Source organism: Giraffa tippelskirchi, chromosome 1 (assembly GCF_054371585.1).
Source record: "Giraffa tippelskirchi isolate mGirTip1 chromosome 1, T2T-mGirTip1v1.2.pri, whole genome shotgun sequence".
NCBI classification, from domain to species: domain Eukaryota; kingdom Metazoa; phylum Chordata; class Mammalia; order Artiodactyla; family Giraffidae; genus Giraffa; species Giraffa tippelskirchi.
In genome coordinates, this window is record NC_137275.1 from 50,811,619 (window position 1) to 50,839,483 (window position 27,865).

The 27,865-nt window shown below is 37.4% G+C and overlaps 1 protein-coding gene across 3 annotated transcripts in view; it reads right to left on the reverse strand.

The window, feature by feature from the left end:
• GRXCR1 (glutaredoxin and cysteine rich domain containing 1) overlaps positions 1 to 27,865 on the reverse strand; it is a 326,824-nt gene that overhangs the window by 114,905 nt on the left and 184,054 nt on the right. For 2 of the 3 annotated variants that reach the window (XM_081523573.1, XM_081523643.1), the window contains 2 exons: positions 26,738 to 26,847; positions 25,021 to 25,080 (listed from right to left, as the gene is read on the reverse strand). In XM_081523573.1, the coding sequence (XP_081379699.1) occupies positions 25,021 to 25,080; positions 26,738 to 26,847 (170 nt within the window). Of the gene's footprint in view, positions 1 to 11,154; positions 11,557 to 25,020; positions 25,081 to 26,737; positions 26,848 to 27,865 lie in introns of those variants that run through there. The other variant, XM_081523522.1, reaches the window with a different exon arrangement.

The following is a 27,865-nucleotide window of genomic DNA, read 5'->3' on the forward strand; positions in this document are numbered from 1 at the left end:
AGCTGTTTCGAACCCCAGGCTCCATGCTGTCCTCTGCCACAGAGGCAAAGCCATAACTCATACTCGCAGGCTTCTATTATAGCAAGCAGTAGCCAAAAAACTCTATTCTGGACATTAACTGTAAGAGAATGCTTCTGAGAAATTTCTAGAATTCTCTTTTCTTTTCTGATAGAGGAGGCAAACCTACAAAGGAGGTCTCTTTTGCCACCGCTCCCTTTCTGTTTTTGACTCTGGTCTGGCAGCCATCTTGGATCCCCGAGGAATTTCACAAATAAGCCAAGGATGATAGAGCAGAAAACAGGAACTGGGTTGTTTACCACCTTATCAAGCCACCAAAAAACCTCAGCAACAGCTTTTTCTGAACATCTCCTGAATTGATAAAAATGAATATCTGTATTTTAAGCCCTGTCTAGTAGTGTACTCTGCAGTTTATAGCAAAGTACATCCCATATAAATACAAATAATCCTTTGGATTAGGGTTGAAAGATATAAAAAGTCAATCCAGGCTATTACTAAAGAAGAGATGGGAGTTATCTTTACCCAGAAGGAGCAAGCTAGGCTTTCAGGATGACAGGTGTTGTGGAGGAATGTTCAGACACAAGGCACGTGGGAGGCTGGCTGAGCTCACAGGTACAGAGCTAAACTGGCAAACATGTGGCCTAGCAGCCACAGGAGGTTAAAACTAGAGAATGGAAGACAAAGGTCCATGTAGGGGCCAGAGCCAAGATAGGATCTGGAGCAGAGGAACTGGCCTCAGGAAAACAGGTTTGTGTAGCAGAGGTTAAGCCAAGTCCAGGGCCAGCAGCTGAGTTTTTTTCCGAAGACAAGTGAGTGCAGCCAGTAAAGCTTGCTGTACCATGAAGTCTTTTCAGGACGTCCCACGCAGCCCTAGTTTTAAAAGATGTTATATGAGGAGAAGAGCATCTCCAAAGACTTACAGAGTCGGGTCAGAATCCCTGCCTCTGTCTGTTTGTAAACTCCACAATACTCATCATGTTTACCAGGAACTATGAGTTTATCTTCCTCATGAGAAGGAATTTAGTTCTGCTGAGGATAGAAATCATGCTTTATTCATCACTGTCCCCTCACTGCCTAGCAGAGTACTTAGTTAACAATGATTGATTCAGTCTGTTTGAGGGATGAATAATAGATATAACAGTTTTATTCACCATGTACAATATGCCAGGCATTGTGTAAAATGCTATACACTCAGTAGTTCATTTATTTCATGGGAAATAGTTACTATCATTATCCCCACTTAACTGATGAGGAAACTGGGGTTTACAAAAGTTAAGTAAATTTCCCGAGGATACTCACCTCGGAGTTTCAGACTCTGCATCAGAAACCAGGCCAACTCCCTCCAGAGAATAATACTCTTACCCATTAATGGAGGGAAAGAGAGCACAAAAATTATTTAAGACACTACCAGAGAATTAGGACATTTGTTTCTTCTTTCTCTCAGAAAGGAAACTGGGGCTCTGTTTCTTAGAAACACTTGGTTCTTTTCTTACTCTTGGGAATCATTGATAGAGCTGTTTTTAAGAGCCCAGACATAAAATGAAGGCATACAAGATGGCAAACCCAAACGTGCAAACACACTTCAAGCCTCTGCATGTACTACATCTATTACCATTGCATTGTCCAATAAGAGGCACGTGTCCAAGACTACAGTCAAAGGCTGTAGAAGTGCACTCTTGTCTTCAGGTGGCCATGGCAAAACTGTGTCAGTCTACCACAGAGAAAAGGGAGAAAAAACAGCCAATAATTTAATCTACCACAAAACCTTAGTTTTCTCATAGATAAAATAAGCTTACTATACCTACCAGTTGTGGTATATAGACTAACAGCCACTCCAAAGGGGCCATGCCCTAGTCCCCACAACCTATGAATACGTTACCTTAAATAGCAAAAGAGATTTTGCAGAAGTGATTGTGTTAAGGGTCTTAGAGTAGAAGGATTAGCCTGGATTATACAGGAAGGCTCAGTGTAATCATAAATGTCTTTATAAAAGAAAAAAGGAGGTAGAAGAACTAGAAGAAGAGATGTAACAGTGGAAGCTGAGGTCACAGTGACGCAAGACCGTGGCCAAGGAATGCGCAGCCTCCAGAAGCTGTAAAAGGCAGGAACAGAAAGATCATAGTCCAGTTAAAACCTTCATTTTATCCCCTTGAGACATTTCAGACTTCTGAGCTCTAGAATTGTAAAGTAATAAATTTGTGTTATTTAAAGCCACTAAGTCTGTGGCATGTTGTTTCAACAGCAGTAAGAAACTAATGCACTAAGTGAGTCATTATCACTGTCCAGGAAAGTCCTGAATATGGATTATGCAGCCTTTATTTTTACATACCCAGCATAATTAATCTGGATGCCAAAGACCTTGTTTTAATTTCAGGGGGAAATCATGAGTCCTGTGTCATTGAAAAGAGGAGTGTTTACTTGGGACAGTTTGGAAGGAGTTCAGCAGAATCTCAGGACAGGAGAGGGCATCACTTCCATTAGATGTTCTGCAAGCCATATGCTGGTAGCTGTCAAAGGGAGGTGCTCATGAAACAGCCATGAGATAACATGTGAACCTGGCTCTGCAGCAAAGACAGTGAGCAGTCAAGGAGAACTGCTCTGCCAGCATTAGTTGTTTCTAGAGCCCCCGTAAGTAGGGTTGTCCACAGCTTCTCCATGCTGACCCAGTTATAATCCATGAAGCCCAGAACCCCAATCTCTAGACCCACCAACTTCTTCTAAGGTCAAAGCCCATCACCTCTCTTCCCTTCCTAAGATGACCTTCATTTAGTCTCCACTGGTGTGGGACTCTAACTTCTCCTTGTTCTCTTTCTGCTGACCTGTTAGAGCATAATTCCCCAGCGCCTCATCTTCTAACACAGACTATCTCTTGCAAATCAATACTTTGGTTTTCACTATTCTTTGCAACTGTGGACTAGCCAAGCTTTCAGAGTTTTCATATAATAAAGATCTTTAATTCCATAGCATTTCTTACATATGAGATTCATAATGGAGGAACTTAATTCTTTCATGGCCTAATTTTGTTGTTTAAAGATCAATAAAATAAGGAATTCTCTAATTTGGTCCGTTAACTGTGGGGGAGATTACATGAGCAAAATGTAAATATTGGGTTGGCCAAAAAGTTCATTTGGGTTTTTCCATAGCATCTTATGGGAAAAAAATTCAACAAAATTTTAGGTCAACCTAATACATCTACTTCTTTCCTTCTAATGAGAGGTTCTAAGACATAAATAAATTGTCAGCAGTTAGGTGCGATAATGAATTATTAGAAAAATAAAACTAAGCAAAGGGATCCAAATTCTTAGTTGAATGGGTGTAAATAAAATGTCCTTAAACAAAAAAATGTGTATATTTTATTCTGTGTATCACTTTGAAAATTCATTCCAAGCAATAACGATTGAGGGATTCATATAATTGTATAGTATGTCAATTTATAGACTATTAAATGTTCATATTGCTTTTATACAAAATCCAAAACACTGGTTTTAGGAGAAAATATCAGAAACTCTGCAAACATGAATATGCCACTCAGAGGATTTTTGTCTAATCCTACTGTTATACTGCTTTTATAAAGTTTGGAAACAACAGGTGTTAATTCTCTAATTATGTAGTAACCATGGGCTGCCAGTAAGAGCTCATCAAACCATTTCAAGTCATCTTGTGGAATCTGCAGGTTTGCTCAGTGTGTTTTTCTAAAAGTCGTAATTGAAATAGCTTCATGGGATCTTCAAACAATTAAAACCAAGCTCCTACAAATTTAAATTCATGATGATACAAGGATTCTGATAAATAGGAAAATGAAATATTCCAATTTAGATATTTATTGTACTAAAGAGATAAAATTTTAATAAGCTTCATAGGACTTGGATAAGTGAGTGCTAAAGGGCAGACTAACTATTCCTGACTACTGGGGACTTACAAGGTCAAAATAAGCATCTTTAATTATATAGATTACCCTTCAGTTTTTATATCTAGATCAGAATGAAATTAGAAAGAAAGCAAGAGTAACTGAAGAAAAGAATGCAATATAATGACAGTCTAACAAGAAAAAAGACTAAAACTGAGAAAAATATAAGCATTGGCAAATGAAGAATGGGGGCATGGCTATGATAGGCCAACGAGCAAACAGAGGGGGAGAAATCTCTGTAGATGGGAAACAATGTCAGTGTTGCATCTGAATTCTTCCAGGAATCACTTTACACAACCATTCATAATACACTGTTCAGTCTTCCATGGAAGCAGAAATTAGGTGTTATTCCTCAGCTTATCTAGCATAGTCCCCGCTCCATAATAGATATGCAGTAAATGTCTATTAAATAAAGGATTGAATGAATATTAAAGATAACTCATATCAATTAAAGGTAACTCACATCAATTAGAGAATTGATGGGAGCAAGCTACTAATACTTCACCATGCAAACTCTATTCCTCTCCAATATAAGAAATCTCCAAACACAAAGAGAAGGAAATAACCACTAAGAGTATGTCACTAAATTCATTAACTCAAAGAAAGAATATTTATCAAGGTCCTAATTAGTATCACAGTATAAATACTGTTATAAAGAGTACAAAAGGGATGGCAAGTGGAAAGTGGTCACAGTACTCTACAGTTTACAACAATTCTTTAACTGTACACAATAATGTATCAGTAGCTGGTAACTCAGCGGTAAAGAATCCACTGGAGACACTGATTCGATCCTTAGGTTGTGAAGATTTCATGGAAAAGGAAATGGCAACCCATTCCAGTATTCTTGCCTTAGAAATCCCATGGACAAAGGAACCCAGCAGGCTAGAGTCCATGGGGTCACAAAAGAATCAGACATGACTTAGTGACTAAACGACAACAGTACCAACTTATATTTTGGTGCTTTTTTTCCTGCTTCTTTGATGATGTCACCTAATCTCTTAATGTAGCTTCCTGCACCACTTGAAATTGTATCAAAAATCCTAGAATTTCTTGCCTACTGATAGCTAAGAAGGCAATATTCCCATTAGTAGATGCTTGTTTTGATAAACTATTGCATAAGAATTTCCCCAGATAAATATGATTTTAAATCCCACAACTTAATATTTCATATACAGAAATGAAGCTCAAAGTGTAATTAATTGATTAATAATGATATTACCTTATAGAGTTGCTATGAAGAACAAATATGCCAATGCAGATAAACAATGAGAACAGTGCCTGGCATTCAGGAAGTACTTAATCAACCTGTACCATTATCATTGTTTTTCCAGAGTGGTCCAAATAAACCATTGGGACTTAAGAGTCATCAAGAGTATTGCTTCCTTTTTCCTGGAGTATTATTTTATTATCAAAGCTAGATTCAGTGAACTAGAGATAGATAAGAAGTATGTCCAGAAACTTCTGCCAATACAGATAAATAGCTGTATGCTAAGGTCAGTGAGCAAAGCTGAGCAGCTGTTTCCTTGAGTGAACCAAGCCATTCCCCTGCTGTCTCAACTTCTCCAATCTCATGACAATTCAATCAAATGATGTTATAGAATTACAATTTAAAACTGAATAGAAGCTATTTAGCTGTCACCCCACTCCAGTACTCTTTGCCTGGAAAATCCCATGGACGGAGGAGCCTGGTGGGCTTCAGTCCATGGGGTCGCTAAGAGTCACGACTGAGCAACTTCACTTTCCCTTTTCACTTTCATGCATTGGAGAAGGAAAAGGCAACCCACTCCAGTGTTCGTGCCTGGAGAATCCCAGGGGCCGGGGAGCCTGGTGGGCTGCCGTCTATGGGGTCACACAGAGTCGGACACGACTGAAGCGACTTAGCAGCAGCAGCAGCAGCTGTAGAAAAACCTCCCCTAGGTGAAGATTGAAAGTTCAATGGATGATAAATTTACAAATCTTCTAACCAATTGTTGAAATTTCAAAAGACCATATGATATCATAACATGATATATTTATTCCAGTATATCTTCATATTTGTTATTACATTTCAAAAGGCAAAGTGAGGAATTTTTGTATAGAGTGTTATACTTTTAAAAATGAACAAAGCCAAAACAGTGAAAGGCAGTATCCTAGCTTTGGGTCAAATAACTGATTTCTCTGATATCCAGCTATTTAAAAACAGACATCATTATAATAATAATATCCTCCTTATTTTACAAAATTTTGAGTACAATTAAGCAAAATAATGTTTGTAAAACCCTTTGCATAATATAATTGTTCTGCAAGTGCATTATTATTTTTATTTTACTTGTCGTGAAATGTTAGAATGCTCATAAATACAAGCTCACAAGCTAGAGATATGCATATACATACACAGATGGAGGTTATATGTCTAATTAGAGTTCTTTGCAAAGAGCCACCAAATTATAGTGTGTGTTGTAATTAGTTTACTTTTTTGCATCTATTTTCCTCTAATACAGAAATGTCAAATTTGTAGAAAGAGAAGGAACTTAAATTATGGAAATTATTTAGGCAATTCTAACAGAGTATGCTTACAAAGTTTTTGATAAGATCAAGAAAAGATTACCGTCTGAAATGTAATTTTATAAGAATAAATTAGAAAACATTAATGATCTTAATTATCTGCATCATTGACCATTGTAAGAACCTTTGGAAATGATGTTGCTGCTGAGAGAAAAGTGTATCTCATACTTAATCATGTGAACTGGGTGGAGAGCTTGAGCAATACAGTTGTGTAATTTGTCTTGCATGAGATAACAATGAATAATTTTTTAAACAAAAAGTAAATTTTCTGAAATTCTCAAATAATGAGGAAAAGTATTATCTAGATAGAAATATCCTTACAGCAGAATTTCTTAAAGAGAACTAAAAAAGAACACCTATACTGGTAAGATTTCTGGACCTGTTTCTAAACCAACCAGAGACAGATAAATTAGGATACCAATAGGAAACCTGTCTGTCAGTATACCTTTATTTATCTCTAACTCAGTAAAGACCCTCCTGATGGTCTAACCTGATCAGAGTAAAAAATCATAGATCAGTACATATCTTATTTCCTCATCAAATATTGAAGTCATAAAGAACGCTATGAAATATTTTTCATTAAAATTTCCTTTCACATCTTGGTCAATAATTCTTGAACTTTACTATATGCAAAGTGAAGTGAAAGTAGCTCAGTCGTGTCTGACTCTTTGCGATCCCATGGACTATAGCCCACCAGGCTCCTCTGTGCGTGGAATTCGCCAGACAAGAATACTGAAGTGGGTTGCCATTCCCTTCTTCAGGTTACCATATGTAAGAACAACCTAAACAGCTTCTGATACATGCCTATTTCCAAGCCATGACTATATTCTAGGCTTTCAGATTTCCAAATTGGCCTCTCTTAAGCATTACATCCTGTGATCTCTGGGAGAGATGAAAAAGGCAGGCATCTGAAAAGTCATAATTTAGACCAGCACCAGGTCCTTGAGTGATTCACCAACAAACCACAGTCTACAAGGGCCACTGGATAATCCAGGTGACCTTTTCTTTCTGGGTCCATCACCACCCTTAAAAACCTTGATTAATACTGCACACCTTCAATAACCCAGAATTCTATAGGGCAATTAATTGACAAATGAAATAAAAATTTGTTCTAATATCCTTTTTATAGATAACTTCCTATTAATTAATAAGTGCTGCTCAGAAGTATAAATGTTTGGAGCAAAAATTATTTCAAGACTATTCTCTGCAGTTGAAAATTTTGCAAGTCACTTACCAGTGTTTCATGAGATAATAACATAATGGAAAACTAATAGAAAGCAAAGTGATTTGCATGGTTTTTCAAAGATGTTATTTATAATTAGGGTTTCCTCTCAAGTTTCAGGTTGAGTGCTTTAAGATTTTATAACTTAATGTCTTAAAGGAAGAGCAGGAAGAATAACCTGATAGTTTCTTCCAGACCAGTTCCTTTCTTCAAGATTCACTGTGCATTGGAAACTTAACCAAATATCCAAGATAGGACTCCTGACTCCTCAGGTTTTCCTCCCTGAGAGAAATTGCTACATTACAATTCCATCTAGGCAAGTTTGCTGCTTACTTCCCAAGGGATTTGGAAAATATACAGAGATCCAGGGAAGAAGCACTTCTGGCCCCATACAGACCTATGAGTGCAGACCTATGAGTGCAGACCTATGAGTGTAATTGAGTGGTAACTTCTGCTTTTACCTTCTGGGGCTTCTCTGATACTGCATGTGGGATGCCTACGGACACGACCGACTCAGTCTTCCTAAGACATATGCCTAAGACATTTGTCATCCCTTATTGACATACACATCTCTTAGCAAGCAGCAGTATCCAAGTCAGCTCTCAGCATAATACTGTGTGGATGTCTGTGCTGTTCACACAGACAGTGATGTGAATGGAGCCCCTCTAAAAAGTGCAGCTAGCAGCTCTGATATAAGGTAGGAGCTCCTTTAACATTTTGTCCTGGAGAGATGGGCGAATATCCTCACAATGATGGTGGTGGTGATAATAATGATGATGAAACTAGTGATAATGGCCACAATTTGTGGATATAACATGCTGATTTCTTTACAATTATTTTAAAAACAAAAGAATGACCAGCTTGGGAAAAAAAAACTGATTAAATATCAAACTTTGAGAGACCTTTGCTAGTAACCATTATTGTCTTCTTAAAGCATGGAGTGAATGGAATGAGGTTACATTATTAGAAAATGACAATTTTGTTGGATTTTTATGTAAAAAAAGATGAACAAAATTTTATGCTAGTGTCCATTATTTGTTTTCATACCTTACTAAAGACTCCACATTGTATTTAACTGTGTTGAGCAGCTTCAGCTGCATGCAACAAATTCTGGTAAATTCTATTTTTATTTTTTACTCTATTACTAATATTTTCTAATTTTCCTTCTTATGGCTTCTTGGATACACCCATCATTTGAAAGTGGTCATTTAATTTCCAAGTACATGGGATTTTATTTATAAAGTATCTTTAATATTAATTTCTCATTTTGATGCTAATTTTTCATTTAGATGCTTTCTTCTCTGCAATTACCCTCTATACTTTTTTCAGTCTAACTTTTTTGAGGCTTTTCATGACTAAGTCGAAGATCTCTCTTGGTAAAGGTCACATTGCACTTGAAAATATGTGGGTTATCTTCAAATGTTTTTTATATTGATTTCTAACATAATTCCACAATGATAAGTGAACAGACTCTGTATGATTTCAATACCTCTAGACCATGAAATTTTTGCACCTTGTTTTATGTCCCTGGATATGTTCCAGTGTCTCCAAGTTTACAGTCCATGGGAACTTTAATAGAATTTGTATCCTACTGTTGTGTGAAAACTGTATAAATCTTCATTATGTTGAATTGGTTCATAGTGCTTTTCAGGTCTACTATATCCTTCTACTTCTCTGTGTATTCATTCTATTAATTTTTGAGAGTTTGATATTGAAACTCCAAGTAAAAATCTTAATTTATCTACTTAAAAAATAATGGTAATATATAGTGGAACTATATATAACCTTGTTTTGTATTTTCTAAGTCTCCTGTAAATTTGTTACCATAATAATTTAAAAAATTAAAATATAAAAAAACAAAAAAGGGTGATGGAATTATGCATAAAAATCTAAATAAATATTGTAACCTAATCTAGGACTAAAATTTTGACCTTGGAATTTCCTCCATTTTGTATTTGAGTTTATAGCATCATCAGCATAAAGCCACAGAGAGGAAAAGCTTTCCTCTTGTAGGCTTTGAAGGTTTAAGGTATTTACTCATAAATGATAGGTTTCTTGGCATATTTGAACAACAAATTCTAATCCAAGGACCAAAATTAGTACAGCAGTTTTGTAAATAACCTTCCAAATTATAAAGCAAGTGAAGTCATGGCAAGCTAAATTAATCACAAGAATGCAAACAGTCATAAACGTAATTGTTATAGTGTCTTGTTCTACACTTTAGCAATAGCAATTTCTGCACTGGGTGAAACACACAGGGCATTAAGATGAACTTAGCCTATTGACTAGAACACCACATAGGATTATTTTCAACCTAGTAAAACATACCAATTTCTGATGTTTGGTTCTCAACCCCCACCCCTAATCTGTAAAATCTGTCACAAGTAAGTTCTATAAATGAAAAAACCTTTGATCTGAAAAGCTTTTACCCTTTAGTTTCTTTTCTAAATCCTCATAATGTGACATTTCCCAATACTTCTTTTAAACGAAAAATAAAAGTCTTTGGTTAAATTTCCCACCACTCCCATGTCCTTATTTAATGTAGAGGTACTGGAATATTCATCATGAGAGATCATTTTATTTAAATATTGAAAATAATATAAAATGGTATTACAGTGAAAAAATATTGGCTTGCTACTTTAATGGTAGTGATTATGAATTCCATTCATGAAATAAAAATTCCTGTTTTTAACAGAAAATCATTTCACCAATGCTCCCAGGCAATTTCAAAAACTTTTATTAACATAAGATCACTGCCAACGGCCCCAGGATGAATAATGCATTCCTACATTATGGTGCATAATCTATCATATTTTAAGACTAACTTCTTACTATAAAATCTGGATCTAAAAAAAAAAAAAAAATCTGGATCTAAACTGTACATTTATAGAAGAATAACTTTCTCAAGTACTGCTCTAGAGCTCTTAAGACAAATTAATGGAGTAAAGTACCTTAGATGAAATCTGCAATCTCACCAGGAAAGGGAGGAAGTCAAATTAGCCTTTTATCTTCATAACATTCCAACCAAATCCAATTCCATTCAATGTAGTACTCAATCTTTTCTAGTTTACATGTCTATACAAGTGATGACAAATGGTAAACTGGTGTATTAAGGATGATTAACCAGAAATCAATTCCTAAGCTTTGCTCAAATGCTTTGAACACTATAATCTGTCTTCTTCCCTTCCTTGCTAAGAAACATATATTCTGTTTTAGTCATTATGTACTAGAAGACTACTTAAATGTTAGGAATTTGGCTTTGAGAAATCAATCTAGTTTGCTAAGCATTTGACCATATTTTTAATCGATGGCTGTTGAGACAATATCCTAGATACAGAAGTGACTCATAAAGTGTGTAAGAGTCATGAATAAGAGAGGCTTGCTTTAAACTGGAGAACAGAGGTGTTGAGACAGTGAATTAGAAACAAAGACCAGGAAGGAGAGACAAAGTACAATGACTTACCTGTAAAACTTTGGTCAAATTGTTAAATAGAGCTTGTCCAGCACTGACTTTATATTTAACACCTCTGACTGTGCCATTCTTGCTTAAAATGTTGACTCTTCTTGTCCCAAACCCCTTCTCGCTGGCTGCCCTTGCTAACACCAGCAAGTTATCCTGGTCATTCTCCTGTTCATCACCTTCTGATCCTATGTGGCCATTCTGCTGTCCATCAGACTCACTGAGTCCATCTATGCCACAGATACTGGCACATTCAGAATCCAGAGAGCCTGCTGGCCGTCCATCTTCATACACCTCCCTCAGAACTCGCCCACTGTGAGACGATGCTATCCGAAATCGGACTTTCCGTGGCCTGTCACTTTCTGGCTTCATCTCCCGCTTCAGCATGGTCCCATCCACCCACATAATAAACAGTTCACATAGTTCTGGATCCCTTGTTACTGCATTAGTCTACCTGCCACATAGCAATATCAGAGCCTAATTCTAGTGACAGCAGCACTTGCATGAAACTAACATCGCAAGGAAAGAAGATTCCCAAGAACTTACAGTGCATCTCTGCTATTAATAATGAATGTGTGTGTGTGTGCATGTGTGTGCGCTATGGTTACCTTTAAACTAAAACCTGCAAAGTGATCCTAACCTTTAAATATTAAACAGTCATGATGGACTCTTCAGCAAGACAAGTGAAAGAAAGTAGCAAGCAATGAAGCAGAAAGTAAGTACGAGGCAAAGAAATGAAAGGCTTGAACTTTGAAGCCAGTGGTGAGTGTTGGAAAGGATCTTAGCAGCAGAAATACCTCTGAAATTCAGAGTGGAAACCAGAGATAAAATACAGAATCAAATGTGTAGGATGGGAGGTGTCAGAGGCTTCTCACAGTGCCTATTCCTTCTGTCTTTCACACTCTTAAAAAAGGGCAGTGAACATACTGCATGCTTCAATATCAATTCTTATTAAATCATCAATTAGACTTCACCCACATTTATACAATGAATTTTCAATCTACACCTTCATCTTCATGCACAAGTAGTTTTGCTAAAGAATAGCTTTTCAACAGACTATAAAAAGAAATAATTTTTCTTTTATTGCTTTCCCACTTCTGGGAGCAGAAAACGCTCCTCTCTTTGATACAAGGAAAGGTTTTGGAAAGGAAATATGGAACTGCAAGGGAAGAATGGAAAATCCTCCAAGTCAGCCAGATCAGCCAAGGCAGTCCAGGTGATCAGCACTGATAAATGTCATATCCAAATCACCCATGCATAGAAAAGGGTCCTCCTTACACTATGCCCGGTGGATTTTCTGTCACTTTGGCAAGCACCTGAAGAAGTTCCTAAGATACAAAGACATATTGAAACTTACACCATAGTGAGTGCCCCAACCCATCTGAACCTCCAGAGGGAGGATGCTCAGCTAGCTCTCACGGACCCTTTTTTTTTTAATGTTTATAAGCTTTTACCTGATTATAAACTTATTTTGTGCTTATTTCAGAAAATTCAGAGAGTAATTAACAGTACAGCATTAAAAATAAAAGTCACAACTACTGTCGCTAGAGATGTTAATAATTTTGTGAAATTTATTACAGTGTATATGAAGCTGAGATGCTCTGATACATACAACTACATTGTCCAGCCTCTTGCATTTAAGGGAGAGAGAACAAATGCCTAGCTTTTGCCGAGGGGATGTGTGCAAAAGTGACAGGTATTTGTGGACCAAGGCAGTTGACAGGACACTGTATGTCATTTTATTTCTCTTTCTTCCCCATCTGCTAGCTGGATGACATCAGCAATCATGCCATATATGAGCTTGTCTGAGTCACAGGGAAATTCACAGCTATGACCACTGCATTGGACTACAAGTAAATGGAAGTATCTGCTGGTATAAGAATATGTGTGTCCTAATGTACAATATGCCCTAGGTAATTATAATTCACACACCTGTCTTAAGCTAAAATAAAAATCAACTTGTTCTTTTCAATGGATAATCTTTGCAATTCTTTTTTTCATTCAGGCAATAAGTATCCCACAAGCATCTACTGAGCGCCCCCCAAGGGTAGCAGGAGACAATAGTAAATATAAAGATATATAAGCTTAAGACCCATACCTTCCATTGGTTACATAATACTTAGAAAAATTAGCTATAGCTCAACATAGCATATTTTAAGATGTACAGAATCCTTCTTTTTAAAAATAACCTAATTTCTAGTCATCACCAATAAAATACACCAATGCTATTCTCAACAGTTTCCATTCTCATTCTGTTTAGAATTTGTTCCCAGCTGCTCAATATGAATATAGCACTTACTAACTACTCCACTTGCCACCTTTTCCCACTATCAGTTTGTTATTCCCTGCATTATAATCAGGGCTTCCCTGGTGTCTCAGTGGCAAAGAATCCACCTGCCAAGCAGGAGATGCAGGTCTGATCCCTGGGTTGGGAGGACCCCTTGAAGAACGAAATGGCAGCCCTCTCCAGTATTCTTGCTTGGAAAACCCCATGGACAGAGGAGCCTGGCAAGCTACAGTCCATGAAATCACAAGGAGTTGGACACAACTTAGTGACTAAACAACAACAACAACATTATCATTGCTTTGCCAGTTTGGCCTCCAGCCTTGAGCAAGAATTTCCTTCTTTTCCTTCAGATGTACTCTTACAATCATTTATTCATTCAACAATATTTATTGAGCACCTACTAAATATCAAAGAATTGCTGGATATATATAAGCATTATCCTTGCCTTTAGAGGTAAACAGATAACACTCAATAAACAAATAGAGGTAATAATAAAAATTGTAACAAGCATTGTCAAGGGGGAAAGGTGGATACAATTAGAAAATATAAAAAAAGGAGCTTACTTTAGAAGAATCACAGTAAGCCTCTCCTAATATGAGGCATTAAACTAGAGCCTACCAGAATTAAAAGATTGATCATGAAAGACTTGAAGTGGGTAACAGTAGTTGAAGATACTTCCTCAGCTGAAATGGTAGTTGAAAAGGCCCTGAGGCAGAAAACCAGAAGTTTGTTCAAAGAACTAAAAAAAGGCAAAGTGGCCAAAGCATAACTCCCATCTATAAGGTTCTTCTCAAAAGAAGGCACGACTAACAAGACCTTTCCTTCCTAAGCTAAGCCTTGATTTATGCAACCCCTCAAAACATGAACAAACAGCCCATTCCCATGAAACACCACATTACCAATACAGAAATATTTCCAGTTCAACACCACTGGGCATTTATTTATTTAAAATATAAAGTTAAAAATTCCAGATTTAATATTGTATTAAGCAAGGTAGAACTACTTTGGAAATTAACATTAATGATGTATTCAGAGAAAACTATCCCTTGTTCAATTCCTAGTAGAAACAGTACTCTAGCAGCTAGACCTAGGCCTGGATATTTCTTGTTGGCATTAGTTTTTTAATCAGAATATCTAATTACTTCCTTATTTGCAGAGAAATATAACATAAAAATATAATTATGTTTTTACTCAACTTGTCTCCAAATATTGCCCCATATACCATTCTGTGTGATTATTACTGCATGGTTAAAAATAATTTTAGTCATATTCCTAGCATTTAGAGAATGATTTTTTAATCCCTTGGATGTGCAAAATGTCTCCATTTGTTGCTATTTTATAGCTATCATATTCACTATTTTATTTTTTGGTCTTGTAGAAATATTGCCAGTCATTGGCAAAGTAATGGTCTTTTCTCCAGCAACACATGTCCCTAGAGAAACAATAAATCATGACTTACTCCCAAAGTACTATTTTCAGAACTTCTGTTTGGATGGAAAGAACATATCAATTTTTATTTTCTAACTACATTGGCAATTGGAGGGGGAAAAGATTTACTAACCATCAGTAAGGGCGCTAGTGGTAAAGAACCCACCTGCCAATGGAGGAGACATAAGAGACTCAGGTTTGATCCCTAGATCAGGAAGATCCACTGGAGAAGGGAATGGCAACCCACTCCAATATTCTTGCCTGGAGAATCCCATGGACAGACGAGGCTGGCAGGCTACAGTATCTAGGGTTCCACAGAGTCGGACATGACTGAAGTGACTTAGCATACACACATGCACAACCAGCAGTAAAACAGGGAAAACAAGCTACCCCTGAAACTTTTCAGCTTGCAGAATATTAAGATTTTCTTAACCAACATGAATTTGCAAATCAAAATGCACAGCTCAATATTCATTTGAAGTGCAGAGAACTTCTAAATCAAAAAAGAAACTGAGTGCATTATAGAAAATATTTGTTGCAAACAGGACTACTAATACATAATAAGAAAGAGGGATGATTTCTTAGTTTATAGATAAGTGGTTAAGAATGGGGGCTATGGGTATATACAGTGCTGGGTTTAAACCTTGGATATACCATCCCCTAAAATGACCTTGAACCTCAGTTTCTTCATTTGTCAAATAGTAGATTTTATTGCTCAGAATGTTTGGCAAGACTGACTAGAATGATGTATATACAAAGTGCTCAGAATGCTGTTAAACAGATGATAGCTATAAATTCTTATCATTTACTTAAAATAGCTAAACACACATACAGTCATCCCTACGTATCTTGAGGAATTGGTTCCAGGACCCCCACAGTTACTAAAATTTATGGATGCTCAAGCCCCTTGTTAAAATAGCACAGTATTTGCATATAATCTACACACATCCTCCCTTATATCAATTCTTCAAATCATCTCTAGATTACTTATAACACATAATACAGTGTAAATGCTATTTAAATAGTTGCTAGTGTATGTCAAATTTAAGTTTGTTCTTTGGAACTTTCTGGAACTTTTTCAGATATTTCCTCTTGCAGTTGTTTGAAACCAAACCATGAATGTGGAACCTTATGGATATAGAGGGCTGACTATACTATTTGGAGGATAGTGAGAAGAATGTGGAGTCATATGAACATAATTAACTGAAAAGGAATCAAAGTAATTTTTTTCTAGTCTGACTCTAGGTCTTCAAGGCTGAACCAGTCTGTCATCACTTAGATCCTGGGAGAAGGGCTCCAGTTTGCAGCTATACAACTCTGGACTGTTGACTATATATTAAGTGCTGTACTGGGAGCAGGGGTTTTCAGTGCTGGCTTATACCTGTCACCATAGGTCCATAGAGGCATGGTTGCCTCAGAGTCTCAGGGCTGCTCAGCTGTAGACTCAACATGCACCCAGCATTTCTATTATATAATTACCTAAACTCTGTAAAATTAGCACAGCCACCAATGAAGGAGGACCAATAAAGAGTTCCCAGAGAAACAGCTTCCCAAAACAGAATTTTACAGTTCAATTCTCATCTTTAATTTCCCCACTGTATTTTGTAGGATATTTTGCATATAAATAACAACCAGAAAAATGTTTGCTGAATTAACACTAGCTAAATTAAGTTTTAATGTCAGAACAAACTGACCTCACATTTAGGAGATACATAAATAACATGAGTACTTTCATCTTTCTATCCTGCTCCCAGTCGACATACAAGGTGGGAATTAACATCTATTTACTTTCCAGGCAAAAGTCAAATTTATGGTTTTTTCTATAGTCATGTACGGATGTGAAAGTTGCACCATAAAGAGACTTGGTGCTGAAGAACTGATGCTTTCAAACTGCTGTGCTGGAGAATACTCTTGAGAGTCCCTTGGACTGCAAGGAGATCAAACCAATCAATCCTAAAGGAAAACAACCTTGAATATTCATTGGAAGGACTGATGCTAAAGTTGAAGCTCCAATACTTTGGCTACCTAATGTGAAGAACTGACTCATTGGAAATATTTCCCTGATTCTGGGAAATACTGAAAGAAGGAGAAGGATGAGATGGTTGGATGGCATCACTGACTCAATGGACATGACTTTGAGCAAATTCCAGGAGACAGTGAAGGACTGGAAAGCCTGGCATGCTGCAGTCCATGGGGTCGCAAAGAGTCAGACACAACTGGGCAACTGAACAGCAATAACTTTTCAGGGAAAATATCTGAGTCATTTAATGCTACTGGTGTCATTAAAGGCATCATCTAATCTATATTAAAAGTTGTTGAATGCTAGAGAGTAAATAGTATACTCTGCTTGTAGAATCCAGTCCCAGAAAAATCAAAGAACAATGAATCAAGTTTACTGATTTAGGTGTTGAAACCTTGACTTGGCTACCTTCAACTTATAAAAGCCAAGAGATTGAAACATCCAGTCTACTTAGCACCAAGTAGCTATAAGCTCAAGTTTCATTCTCAAACATAAAACAAGGATTTTGTTATTTTCTCTTGAATAGGGAATTTCTGGTGTATTGTATAGCTAAGATATTTCAAAGAAAAGATCTTTCAAAAGATTGGAAGAAATGTCACGTTTATGTTCTTCTTTATTTAGATTGTCAGTATATAGAATACTTATAAATATGTCTTATGGTGAAAAGATTTTTTAGCTACTTAATTATTACCTGAGGATATTGGCATATGAATCTGTTATCTCTTAATTCCCAATGAAGAGTAAATCAATGAGTGAAATTAAAAATACATTTATCCTACACACGGGATGCTTACTTCTCAATATTTTGCATAGAATGATAACAAAAGTAAATCCAAAGGCCCCAGGATGGAAGAAAGTTCAGATAGAATGAATGAGTATGGCATTCAAGAATAAATATTAATGAATAAACCATCAAAAAGACTGAACTGGGGGAGAGTGGCCAAGATGGCAGAGTAGAAAGATCCTAAGTTCACCTTCTCTCCTGAGCACACCCAAACCACAATGACCTGCAAAATAACCATCAGTGAAAAAGACTGGAACCTCTCAGAAAAGTTCTTCAAACAACTGAAGACATAAAGAAGGAACACAACAAAATGTAGGAGGGATGACATGATATAATCAAATCTCATACTCCACAGATGGGCAACTCAAAAACTGGAGAATAATTATATTGCAGAGGTTCTGCCGCAGGTGTGAGTTCTGAGCCCCACGTAAGGCTCCCCACCTGCAGGGTCTGGCACCAGGAAGATTAGCGCCCAGAACATTTGGCTTTAAAGGCCAGCAGGGCCTAACTGCAGGAGACCCATGGAACTGGAAGAAATAGACACTTCACTCTTAAAGGGCACACACGAAATCTCATGTGTACCAGGAAAGTGAAAGTGAAAGTCACTCAGTCATGTTTGACTCTTTGCAACCCCATGAACTATATTCCATAGAATTCTCCAGGCCAGAATACTGGAGTGGGTAGCTGTTCCCTCCAGGGGCTCTTCCCAACCCAGGGATTGAACCCAGGTCTCCCACATTGTAGGCAGATTCTTTACCAGCTGAGCCACCAGGGAAGCCCTCCAGGGCAAAAGGAGTAGTTTGATATGATGCTGGGCCAGACCTCCTTCCTGGTTTTGGAGAGTCTCCTGGAGGCGGGGTGGGATGAGGATGAGGTTCACCCTAGGGATATAGACACTGGTCGGAAAAATATTGGGGAACATTCAAATACTTCCATGAACAATGCTGCTGGAGGCTGCCATCTTGACCAAGACTTGGCCCCACCCATCAATTTATAGATGCCAGTGCTGGGATGCCTCAGGCCAAAAAACTAACAGTGGGGGGATAATATCCCAACCATCAGCATACAGGCTGCTTTAAAAACTTCCTGAGCTGATAGCCACCTCTAGACATGCCCCTACCCATCAGAGGGCCAAGACCCATTACCACCCACCCCTGAGCAGACGTGGCCCTTCCCAACAGTGAGCCTGCACTAGGTTCCAGATGAGCACCAGGGGGAAGACACCAGAAGGAAGAAAACTACAATCCGGTAGCCTGGGGACTGAGCCTACCAACAGCAAGCCAGACCCTATCCTGGGACCAGCTGGGCCCCTCCTACCTACTAACAGGCCAAAATAACCTTCAGGACACCCTGGGCCCCATACCAAACTGTGTCAGGAACTCCCTTCCATTAATGATCTGAAATGAGCTTTGAGATCCCAGGGACCTGCAATCAGACTTCAGGAACCAGCTGCGACCTCCACTAACCCCAGGATCTGGCTTCACATGCCAGTGACCATATCCCTAGAATATTTGGGATCTTGACTCCACCCATACTGAGAAGTCACTAGCCCCAGGGCCCACTATGGTTCTGCAACCAACCACCGTGTTACCAGGCTCCACTAAATAGCAGCAAACAACATACTCATAACACAGAGCCTGGCAACCAACCAGACCAGGGACTAACCAAGCCTACCAGGCTGCCCACATAGTCAGCCTGCCACAACAGAGGGACCCAAAAAACCCTTTTAGGGGAACCACTAGAGCATATACCTTGAGTGACCATAGGGGATTGCACTTCTAGGAAGCATAGGACATCTCTTACAGAGGGTCATTTCTCCAAGGTCAAGAAATGTAACTAACATACATAAAAATACAAAGAGCAACTTAGACAAAAAGAGGTAGCAGAGGAATATATTTCAGATGAAGGAACAAGATAAAAACCCCAGAAGAAGAACTGAGAGAAGTGAAGATAGGCAATCTACGCAAGAAACCATTAAGAGTAATTATTATAAAGATGATAAAAGAATTTTCAAAGAAAAATATATGCACAGAGTGAGAAGTCAGAATTTTTTAAAAAATAGTAAGAAAATATAAAGAACAACCAAATAGAGATGAATAATACAATAACTAAAATGAAAAATACACTAGATAAAATCAATAGTAGACTAAATAAGAATGGATCAATGAACTACAAGACACAGTAGTGGAAATCACTGCCACCAAACAGAAAAAAAGAAAAAGGGCAGTTTAAGAGACCTCTGGGACAACATCAGGGGCACTAATATTTGCATTATAGGTATCCCAGAACCCAAGAAGGAGAAGAGAGAGAACAGAGGTCTCAGAAAATATTTAAAGAGATAATAGCTGAAAACATCCCTAACTTGAGAAAGGAAACAACCACCCAAGTCCAGGACGCGCCAAGTCCCATACAGAATTAACCCAATGGGGAGGGAGGTGGGAGGGGGGTCCAGGATGGGGAACACATGTAAACCCATGGCTGATTCATGTCAATGTATGGCAAAAACTACTACAATATTGTAAAGTAAAAAAATAAATAAATAAATTTAAAAAATTAAAAATAAAAATAAAAATAAAAGGAGCACACCAAGACATCCTGTAATCAAAATGACAAAAGTTAAAGCATCAGAGAGAATATTAAAAGCATCAAAAGAAAAGCAACAAATAACATACAAAGGAACTCCCATAGAGCTTTCTGCTGATTTTTCAGCAGAAACTGCTGACTGGAAGGGAACAGACTCAAATATACAAAATCAGAAATGAAAAGGGGGAAGTTACAACAGACACCACAGAAATACAAAGGACCATAAGAGACTACTATGAGCAACTATATGCCAATAAAATGGACAACCTAGAAAAAACAGACAAACTCTTAGAAAGCTACAATCTCCCAAGACTGAACCAGGAAGAAATAGAAAATATGAACAGACCAGGACTGAAACTGAATCAATAATTTGAAAACTTCCAACAAGCAAAATTCCAGGATCAGATGGCTTCATGGGTGAATTCTATCCAACATTTAAAGAAGAGTTAATACTTATCCTTCTGAAACTATTCCAAAAAAACTGCAGAGGAAGGGACATTTTCAAACTCATTCTATAAGGCTACAATCACCCTGATACCAAAACCAGACAAAGATACCACACACCCACAAAAATTATAGGCCAATACCACTGTGAACATAGATGCAAAACTCAACAAAACACTATCAAACTGACTTCAACAATACATTAAAAGAATCATACACCATAATCAAGTGGGATTTATCCCAGGGATGCAAGGGTTTTTTAATATCTACAAATCAATCAATGTGATACACATATTAACAAGTTGAAAAATAAAAAAATCATATGGGATGCAGAAAAAAGTTTTAGTAAAAATAACATCCATTTATGATAAACACTGTCCAGAAAATAGGCATAGAGAGAACATATCTCAACATAATAAAGGCCATATATAGCAAACCAACAGCTAAATTCATACTCAATTGTGAAAAGCTGAAAGCATTCCTTCTAAGATCAGAAACAAGACAAGGATGCCCACTCTCATCACTTTTATTCAACATAGTTTTGGAAGTCCTAGCCATGTCGAATAAGAAAAAGAAATACAAATTTGGAAAAAAGTAAAACTGTCATGGTTAGCAAATGCCATAATACTACACATAGAAAATTCTAAAGATACTACCAGAGAATGATTAGATCTTATCAATGAATTTGGTAAAGTTGCAGGGTACAAAATTAATAAACAGAAATCTGTTGCATTTCCATGCCCTAACAATGAAATATCAGAGAGAGAAATTAAGGAAAAAAATCCCACTTACCATCATGTCTAAAATAATAAAATACCTCGGAATAAGCCTACCCAAGGGGGCAAAAAGCCTGCACTCTGAAAGATGTGCAAAAACTAAGATTCTGATGAAAGAAATTGAAGATGATACTTACAAATGGAAAGATACACTGTGTTCTTGGATTGCAAAATTCAATACTGTTAAAGTGACCATAATACCTAAGGCAATCTGCAGATTCAATGCAATCCCTATCAAACTACTATAGCATTTTTCACAGAACTAGAACAGATAATTCCAAATTTTGTATGGAAACTTAAAGGACCTTCAATAGCCAAAACAATCTTGAGAAAGAAGAACAGAACTGAAGGAATCATGCTCCCTGACTTCAGACTATACTACAAAGCTACAGTCATCAAAGCATTACAGTACTGGCATAGAGACAGACATATAGGTCAAAGGAATAGGATAGAAGGTCTAGAAAAAAACTCATGGTCAATTAATCTATGACAAAGGAGGCAAGAATATACAGTGAAGAAAAGACCTTTCATAAGTGTTGCTGAGAAAACTGGACAGTTACATGTAAAAAAATAAAGTAAAACATTCTCTAACATCATATACAAAAATAAACTCAAAATGGATTAAAGATCTACATGTACAACCAGATACTATAAAGCTCCTAGAGGAAAACATAGGCAGAACACTCTTTCACACAAATTATAATGATATTTTTTTGATGTATCACCTAGAGTAATGAAAATATTGAATAAAAACAAAAATAAATGAGACCTAATTAAACTTAAAAGCTTTTGCACTGCAAAGAAAACCATAGACAAAAAGAAAAGACAATCTACAGAATGGGAGAAAATATTTGCAAACAATGCCACTGACAAGGGATTAATTACCAAAACATACAAACAGCTCACACAGCTCAATATCAAATAATCAAACAATACAGTCAAAAAAATGCACAGAAGACCAAAATAGACTTTCTCCAAAGGACACACAGATGGCCAACAGGCACTTGGAAATATGCTCAACATCACTAATTATTATGTGCATGCTAAGTTGCTTCAGTCATGGACTCTTTGGGAACTGATGGACTGTAGCCCACCAGGCTTCTCTGTCCATGGGATTCTCTAAGCAAGAATACTGGAGTGGGTTGCCATGCCCTTCTCCAGGGGATCTTCCCAATCCAGAGATCAAACCTGCATCTCTTATATCTCCTGCATTGGCAGGAAGATTCTTTGTCTCCAGTGCCATCTGGGAATTCCCTACTAATTATTAGAGAAATGCAAATGAAAACTACAATGAGGTGTCACTTCACTGGAGAGAATGCCATCATCAAAACTCTGCAAATAATAGATGCTGGAGAGGTTGTAGAGGGAAGGGAACCCTCCTCCTACACTGTTGGTGGTAATTTAAATTGGTGCAACCCTTATGAAAAACAGTACAAGCATTCCTTACAAAATTGAAAATAGAATTACCATATAATCCAGCTATATCCCACTCCTGGGATACACCTAGAAAAGACAAAAACTCTAATTCAAAAAGATACATGCACTTCAATGTTCACAGCAGAACTATTTACAATAACCAAGACCTGGAAGCAGTCTAAATGCTCATGAACAGATGAATGGATGAAGAAATTTTGGTGGAGATATATATATACACACACACAAGGGAATATTACTCAGCTATAAAAAAAGGAATGAAATAATGCCATTTGCAGCGCTGGACATAGAGATCATCATAATAAGTGAAGTAAATCAGAGAGAGAAAGATAAGTATCATATGATATCACTTATATATAGAATCTTAAAAAAAATACAAATGAACTTATTTATAAAACAGAAATAGTATCACAGATGTAGAAAACAAACTTTTGGTTACCAAAGGGGGAAGCAGGAGAGACAGGGTAAAATAGGAGCTTGAGAAGTTTGGAACTAACAGATACACACTACTACATATAAAATAGATAAATAAGGATCTACTCTATAGCATAAGGAACTATATTCAATATCTTATAACAACCACTAACAGAAAAGAATCTGGAAAATAACATGTATATATGTATTGTTCTGAATCACTTTGCTGTACACTTGAAAGTAACACAACATTGTAAATCAACTATATGTCAATTGAAAGAAATACTGAATCAGACCCAAAAATACTCAAGATATTCTTGATATCATAAAGACCAGGTTTATACTTAAGATTTTCCAGAATTAGGACAAAAACAAAAGAACAGAGGAGCCAAACTATTAGAAAGATCAGCAAAAGCCCCCTTTCCAAATCAGCAGCAAATTTCAACAGGATATCAGTGCTGAATGTGCTAGCTTGGAAGTGTAAATCCCTAGAGTGTCAATTTACTTTTCTATAGCGACAATGTGCTTTTAGAAAGTAGAAAGAGCCTCAAGAATTTTCAAATCTATTTCAGATAAAATGGCAACTCTCTCAAAGACTACCCTGTTGATAAATTTTTCTTGGTCATTATCTTTAAATTGATGAAAAAGTAGAATGTCAAAAGAAACACGCAAAGCTGACTATATATATATATGTGTGTGTGTGTGTGTGAAAACCTTATCCTGGGACAGACTTCCTGTCTTATTCTTGTGGTTGAACTGTTTTTAAATCACTGAAAGTTCAACATAGATTATCCTTCATTAATAAATGGCATATAGTTAAAATGAATGGATACTGCCACTTTAAAGTACCACAAGTTATATTTCATAATTGTGTTGTCTTTTGCTTCCAAGAGCATGATGCTAGCATGAAGCATTGGGACATTCTAATTCTATTATCCTATCATTGTTGCCAAGGTAACAGGGCCCTGTTGATTCTACTGTCTGAGATGAAGGTTAAAATTGGCAAGGAAAGGAAAAACAGGGAGCCAGCAAAACAAACAAACAAAAAAATCTATGTTCATGTAGAGATCTGGAAATGTTTTTGTGTTTCTGGTAAGATTGTAATTTGAGTCTAAAAGTAAACTAGAAAGTTTTTTAAGAGCACAAAAGTGGTGCCCAAGAAAGGCCAAGGGGGTTTCCCTGAAGAGAAGACATGATGGGGTATGAAATGTGAGCTCTTGGTTGAAAAATCACATCACCCCACAAAGCACAGGGTTCATTCAACTCTCCCAAAGTACCAAATACACATTAAAGAGATGGACTTTGCAGACATGTATTTGCAGCATCTTTTACAAAATGAGTTAATGCAGTTTCCAAAGCTTTTGAGATTTTTCATACATAAGCTTAAAACTTTAAAATAACTTAACTAACTTGGCTTTCATCTGCTTGGTTTGCAAATAGAATCTTTTCCCACTATGAATATATGCCATGTTAGAAATGAAACTAAATAAAAATAATCTTTTGCATTGACTGCCCACCACTAGAAGATGCTCACAAAAGATACATGAGATAATCCTTGTTCTCAAAAAGTTTATCATCTTCCTGAGAGAAACAAACTAAGATTAAGATTAAATTCATACAAAGAAGGAAATATGTGTGCAAACGGTAAAACATCATTCCTATGAGGCTAAAACTAGTGATAGAATATGGATCATCATACCTCCTCTGCCTCTTCATTTTGCAACAGTTGCAATGCACAGGGATCACTCTTGATTTGTGGCTAAAAGAAGTATGAGAAAGTGGTAAGTGTTTGATATATTTTGCCTTGGCAATGAAGGCATGAGAGAGTATAGGTGATGGATGCGAGGGAATAATGGAGATGTTACTTTGTATCTGTTTAGCTCTCAGAAACTTGGAATGGTTTGAAGCTCTAATATTGCAAGGATGACAGCCAGAAGCCAGAAATCTCCTGGAAGATTCAAGGGACTCTAGGAATGAGCTTTGCTCCTTTGGGACCCAGGGAATAAAATGAGACGAAGAGTTAAGAAGACCATCCTTCGTCCCCACTATGCATAAAAACTCGCACATCTCTGATATCCTGGAGATAAAAATCACTGGGAGCTTTAGAAAACAGTACTCTTGGGCACAGACACTGTGGGCTCACAAGGGGCAGGGGCAGCAGCTGACATCTGTCAGGCATATTTAGGCAGCTTCAAGTGTGGTGGCTAATGATCAGCATAAGCCAAAGGAAGACTATGTGCCACACGGGGCTACACTCACAAACAGTTGTGTCATTTTTCAAGTGAGACTCACTGAACCCCCTTTTCTTTAATTCTGGAGGTTTTGGAGTGAGGAACCTTGAGGTCCATCCATCCATCCATCTATTGAAGGCTGGAGTCACTGTAACTGAGAAATCATGTGTTCCCTCCAGCTGTGGAAGCTGCAACACATATTCGCCAGTGCATTAAATCTGCAAGACTCAACCTGGAATAATGTCTAAGGAGTTATAGAGGGATCTGAGGGTCCCAGGCTATTTGAGTATTTCATTCATTCTAAGACTTGCATTTTTCACAGTGTTAACATCTCTGAAATTATGGGGCATCTGACCATCAGATCCCCCTGTGACAGTCATGACAAAGCTGTCACTGCCTGCACATTAAACTTGCAGACTGTTGTCACTGGCTTGGAAGAAACTCTGAGACAATGGCATAGCATACTTTTAAGAAACATTGCATCATCAGTACTTTTGATTGCAGGAAGGACTGATAGCCCTATGTTAAAAAGCACACATATCAATTACTCTGAGTGGAAAGGTGATTCATAATATTTAAACTCTGCATATGAACACATTTAGAAACATCCTAATCAATTTATTTTGCATTTGCTTTTATATATATGTTCAAAAGTAATACATATGAGTAATCTATGTGTAAATATACCTTTTAAAGCTTTTTCCATATGTTTAAACTAAAATTTTCAAGTGACAAAATATTGTGTCTTGATTAAATTAAAAAGGTTTTTCTTTTTACTTTCCTAGTGGTTTATAAAACAAAGATGCATCTTACAGCTAATATTAATAGCATCTTAGAGTCAATGAAATATGAGCATATGCCACAATATTCATACACATATCACTTTTATTTAACATCAAGAGGAACAGGCAGCAAAGAACTTCATTACCTGGAAACATGTATTTTTACTAGAAGGCTGTCAGGAGCACACTGGGGTCCTGAGAATGGTTCATTCACTTATTTCCAGTCTCCACCGAGTCACCTTTCTATCCAATAAAGTCAGCCTCAGAGGGATATCCAAGACTTCTTCCTCCAGTTCCCATCTCCTCCCGCTCTTCCTCCTCTGCTCTCTGCTCTCCTCCAAGGACCCCAGCTCCTTTTGACTCTCACTCTGTGTGGTCAAAGCCAGACTCTGGCTCCTCTCACCTTTCTATGGGACAGCCTCGGGTCTTTCAGATATTTCAGAATGGAGCATCTCTGAAGCCACCAAGATTTCTCTTGCCCATGTTGATCACCTCTCACAGCACAAATGCAACCTGCCAGCAGTGAGGATGGGGAGGGATGAATTGCGTTAAATAGACAGAGAACACTGCCTTTTATCTTATTTAATCTCAGAACATTCCTGAGAATGTGGTAGTGGTTTAGTCGCTAAGTCGTGTCCAACCCATGCGACCCCCATATCTGTAGCCCTCCAGGATCCTCTGTCCATATGACTTCCCAGGCAAGAATACTGGAGTGAGTTGCCATTTCCTTCTCCAGGGGATCTTCCCAACCCAGGGATTGAACCGGCATCTCCGGCGTTGCGGGTGGATTCTTTACCACTGAGCCACCAGGGAAGCCCCTTCCTGAGCATAGGGGATTATGAAATATCTATCTTATGGATGAGACTAAATAGTAAGTCAGGCACTGACTCTAACATGGGCCAATAGATTTTGGAGCTAGAGCAGCCCATTAATGGTGACTGACGATGGGGGAAAATAATCTTATATTTTACTTAGAACAGTAATAAGCAAGGTGTGGGTTAATAATAATCCTTCATATATGTTTACAAGTGATTGTTTATTAAGAAATGCTGAAGCCTTAGAGGTGCTGTAATTTGATTTTAAGCAAAACAGCTATCATTACTTCAATTTATGTTTACACAACTCTTACAGAGACTAAAAGAAGGCTATAGAAATGCATATACTATAGCAACATAAAACAAATTCAAAACAATTTAGAAAAGAGAAGCATAGGAAAAATAAAGATAGGAGTTAAATATGAATATATCCACTTTCCAGACTGAAGAAAGTGAGGTGAGACACAAAGAGATAAAACTATTCTCAGTTCATTGTTGATCCCACAACTGCTGCTGCTGTTAAGTTGCTTCAGTTGTGTCCGACTCTGTGCGAACCCATAGACGGCAGCCCATCAGGCTCCCCCATCCCTGGGATTCTCCAGGCAAGAATACTGGAGTGGGTTGCCATTTCCTTCTCCAATGCATGAAAGTGAAAAGTGAAAGTGAAGTCGCTCAGTCGTGTCTGACTCCTAACGACCCCATGGACTGCAGCCTGC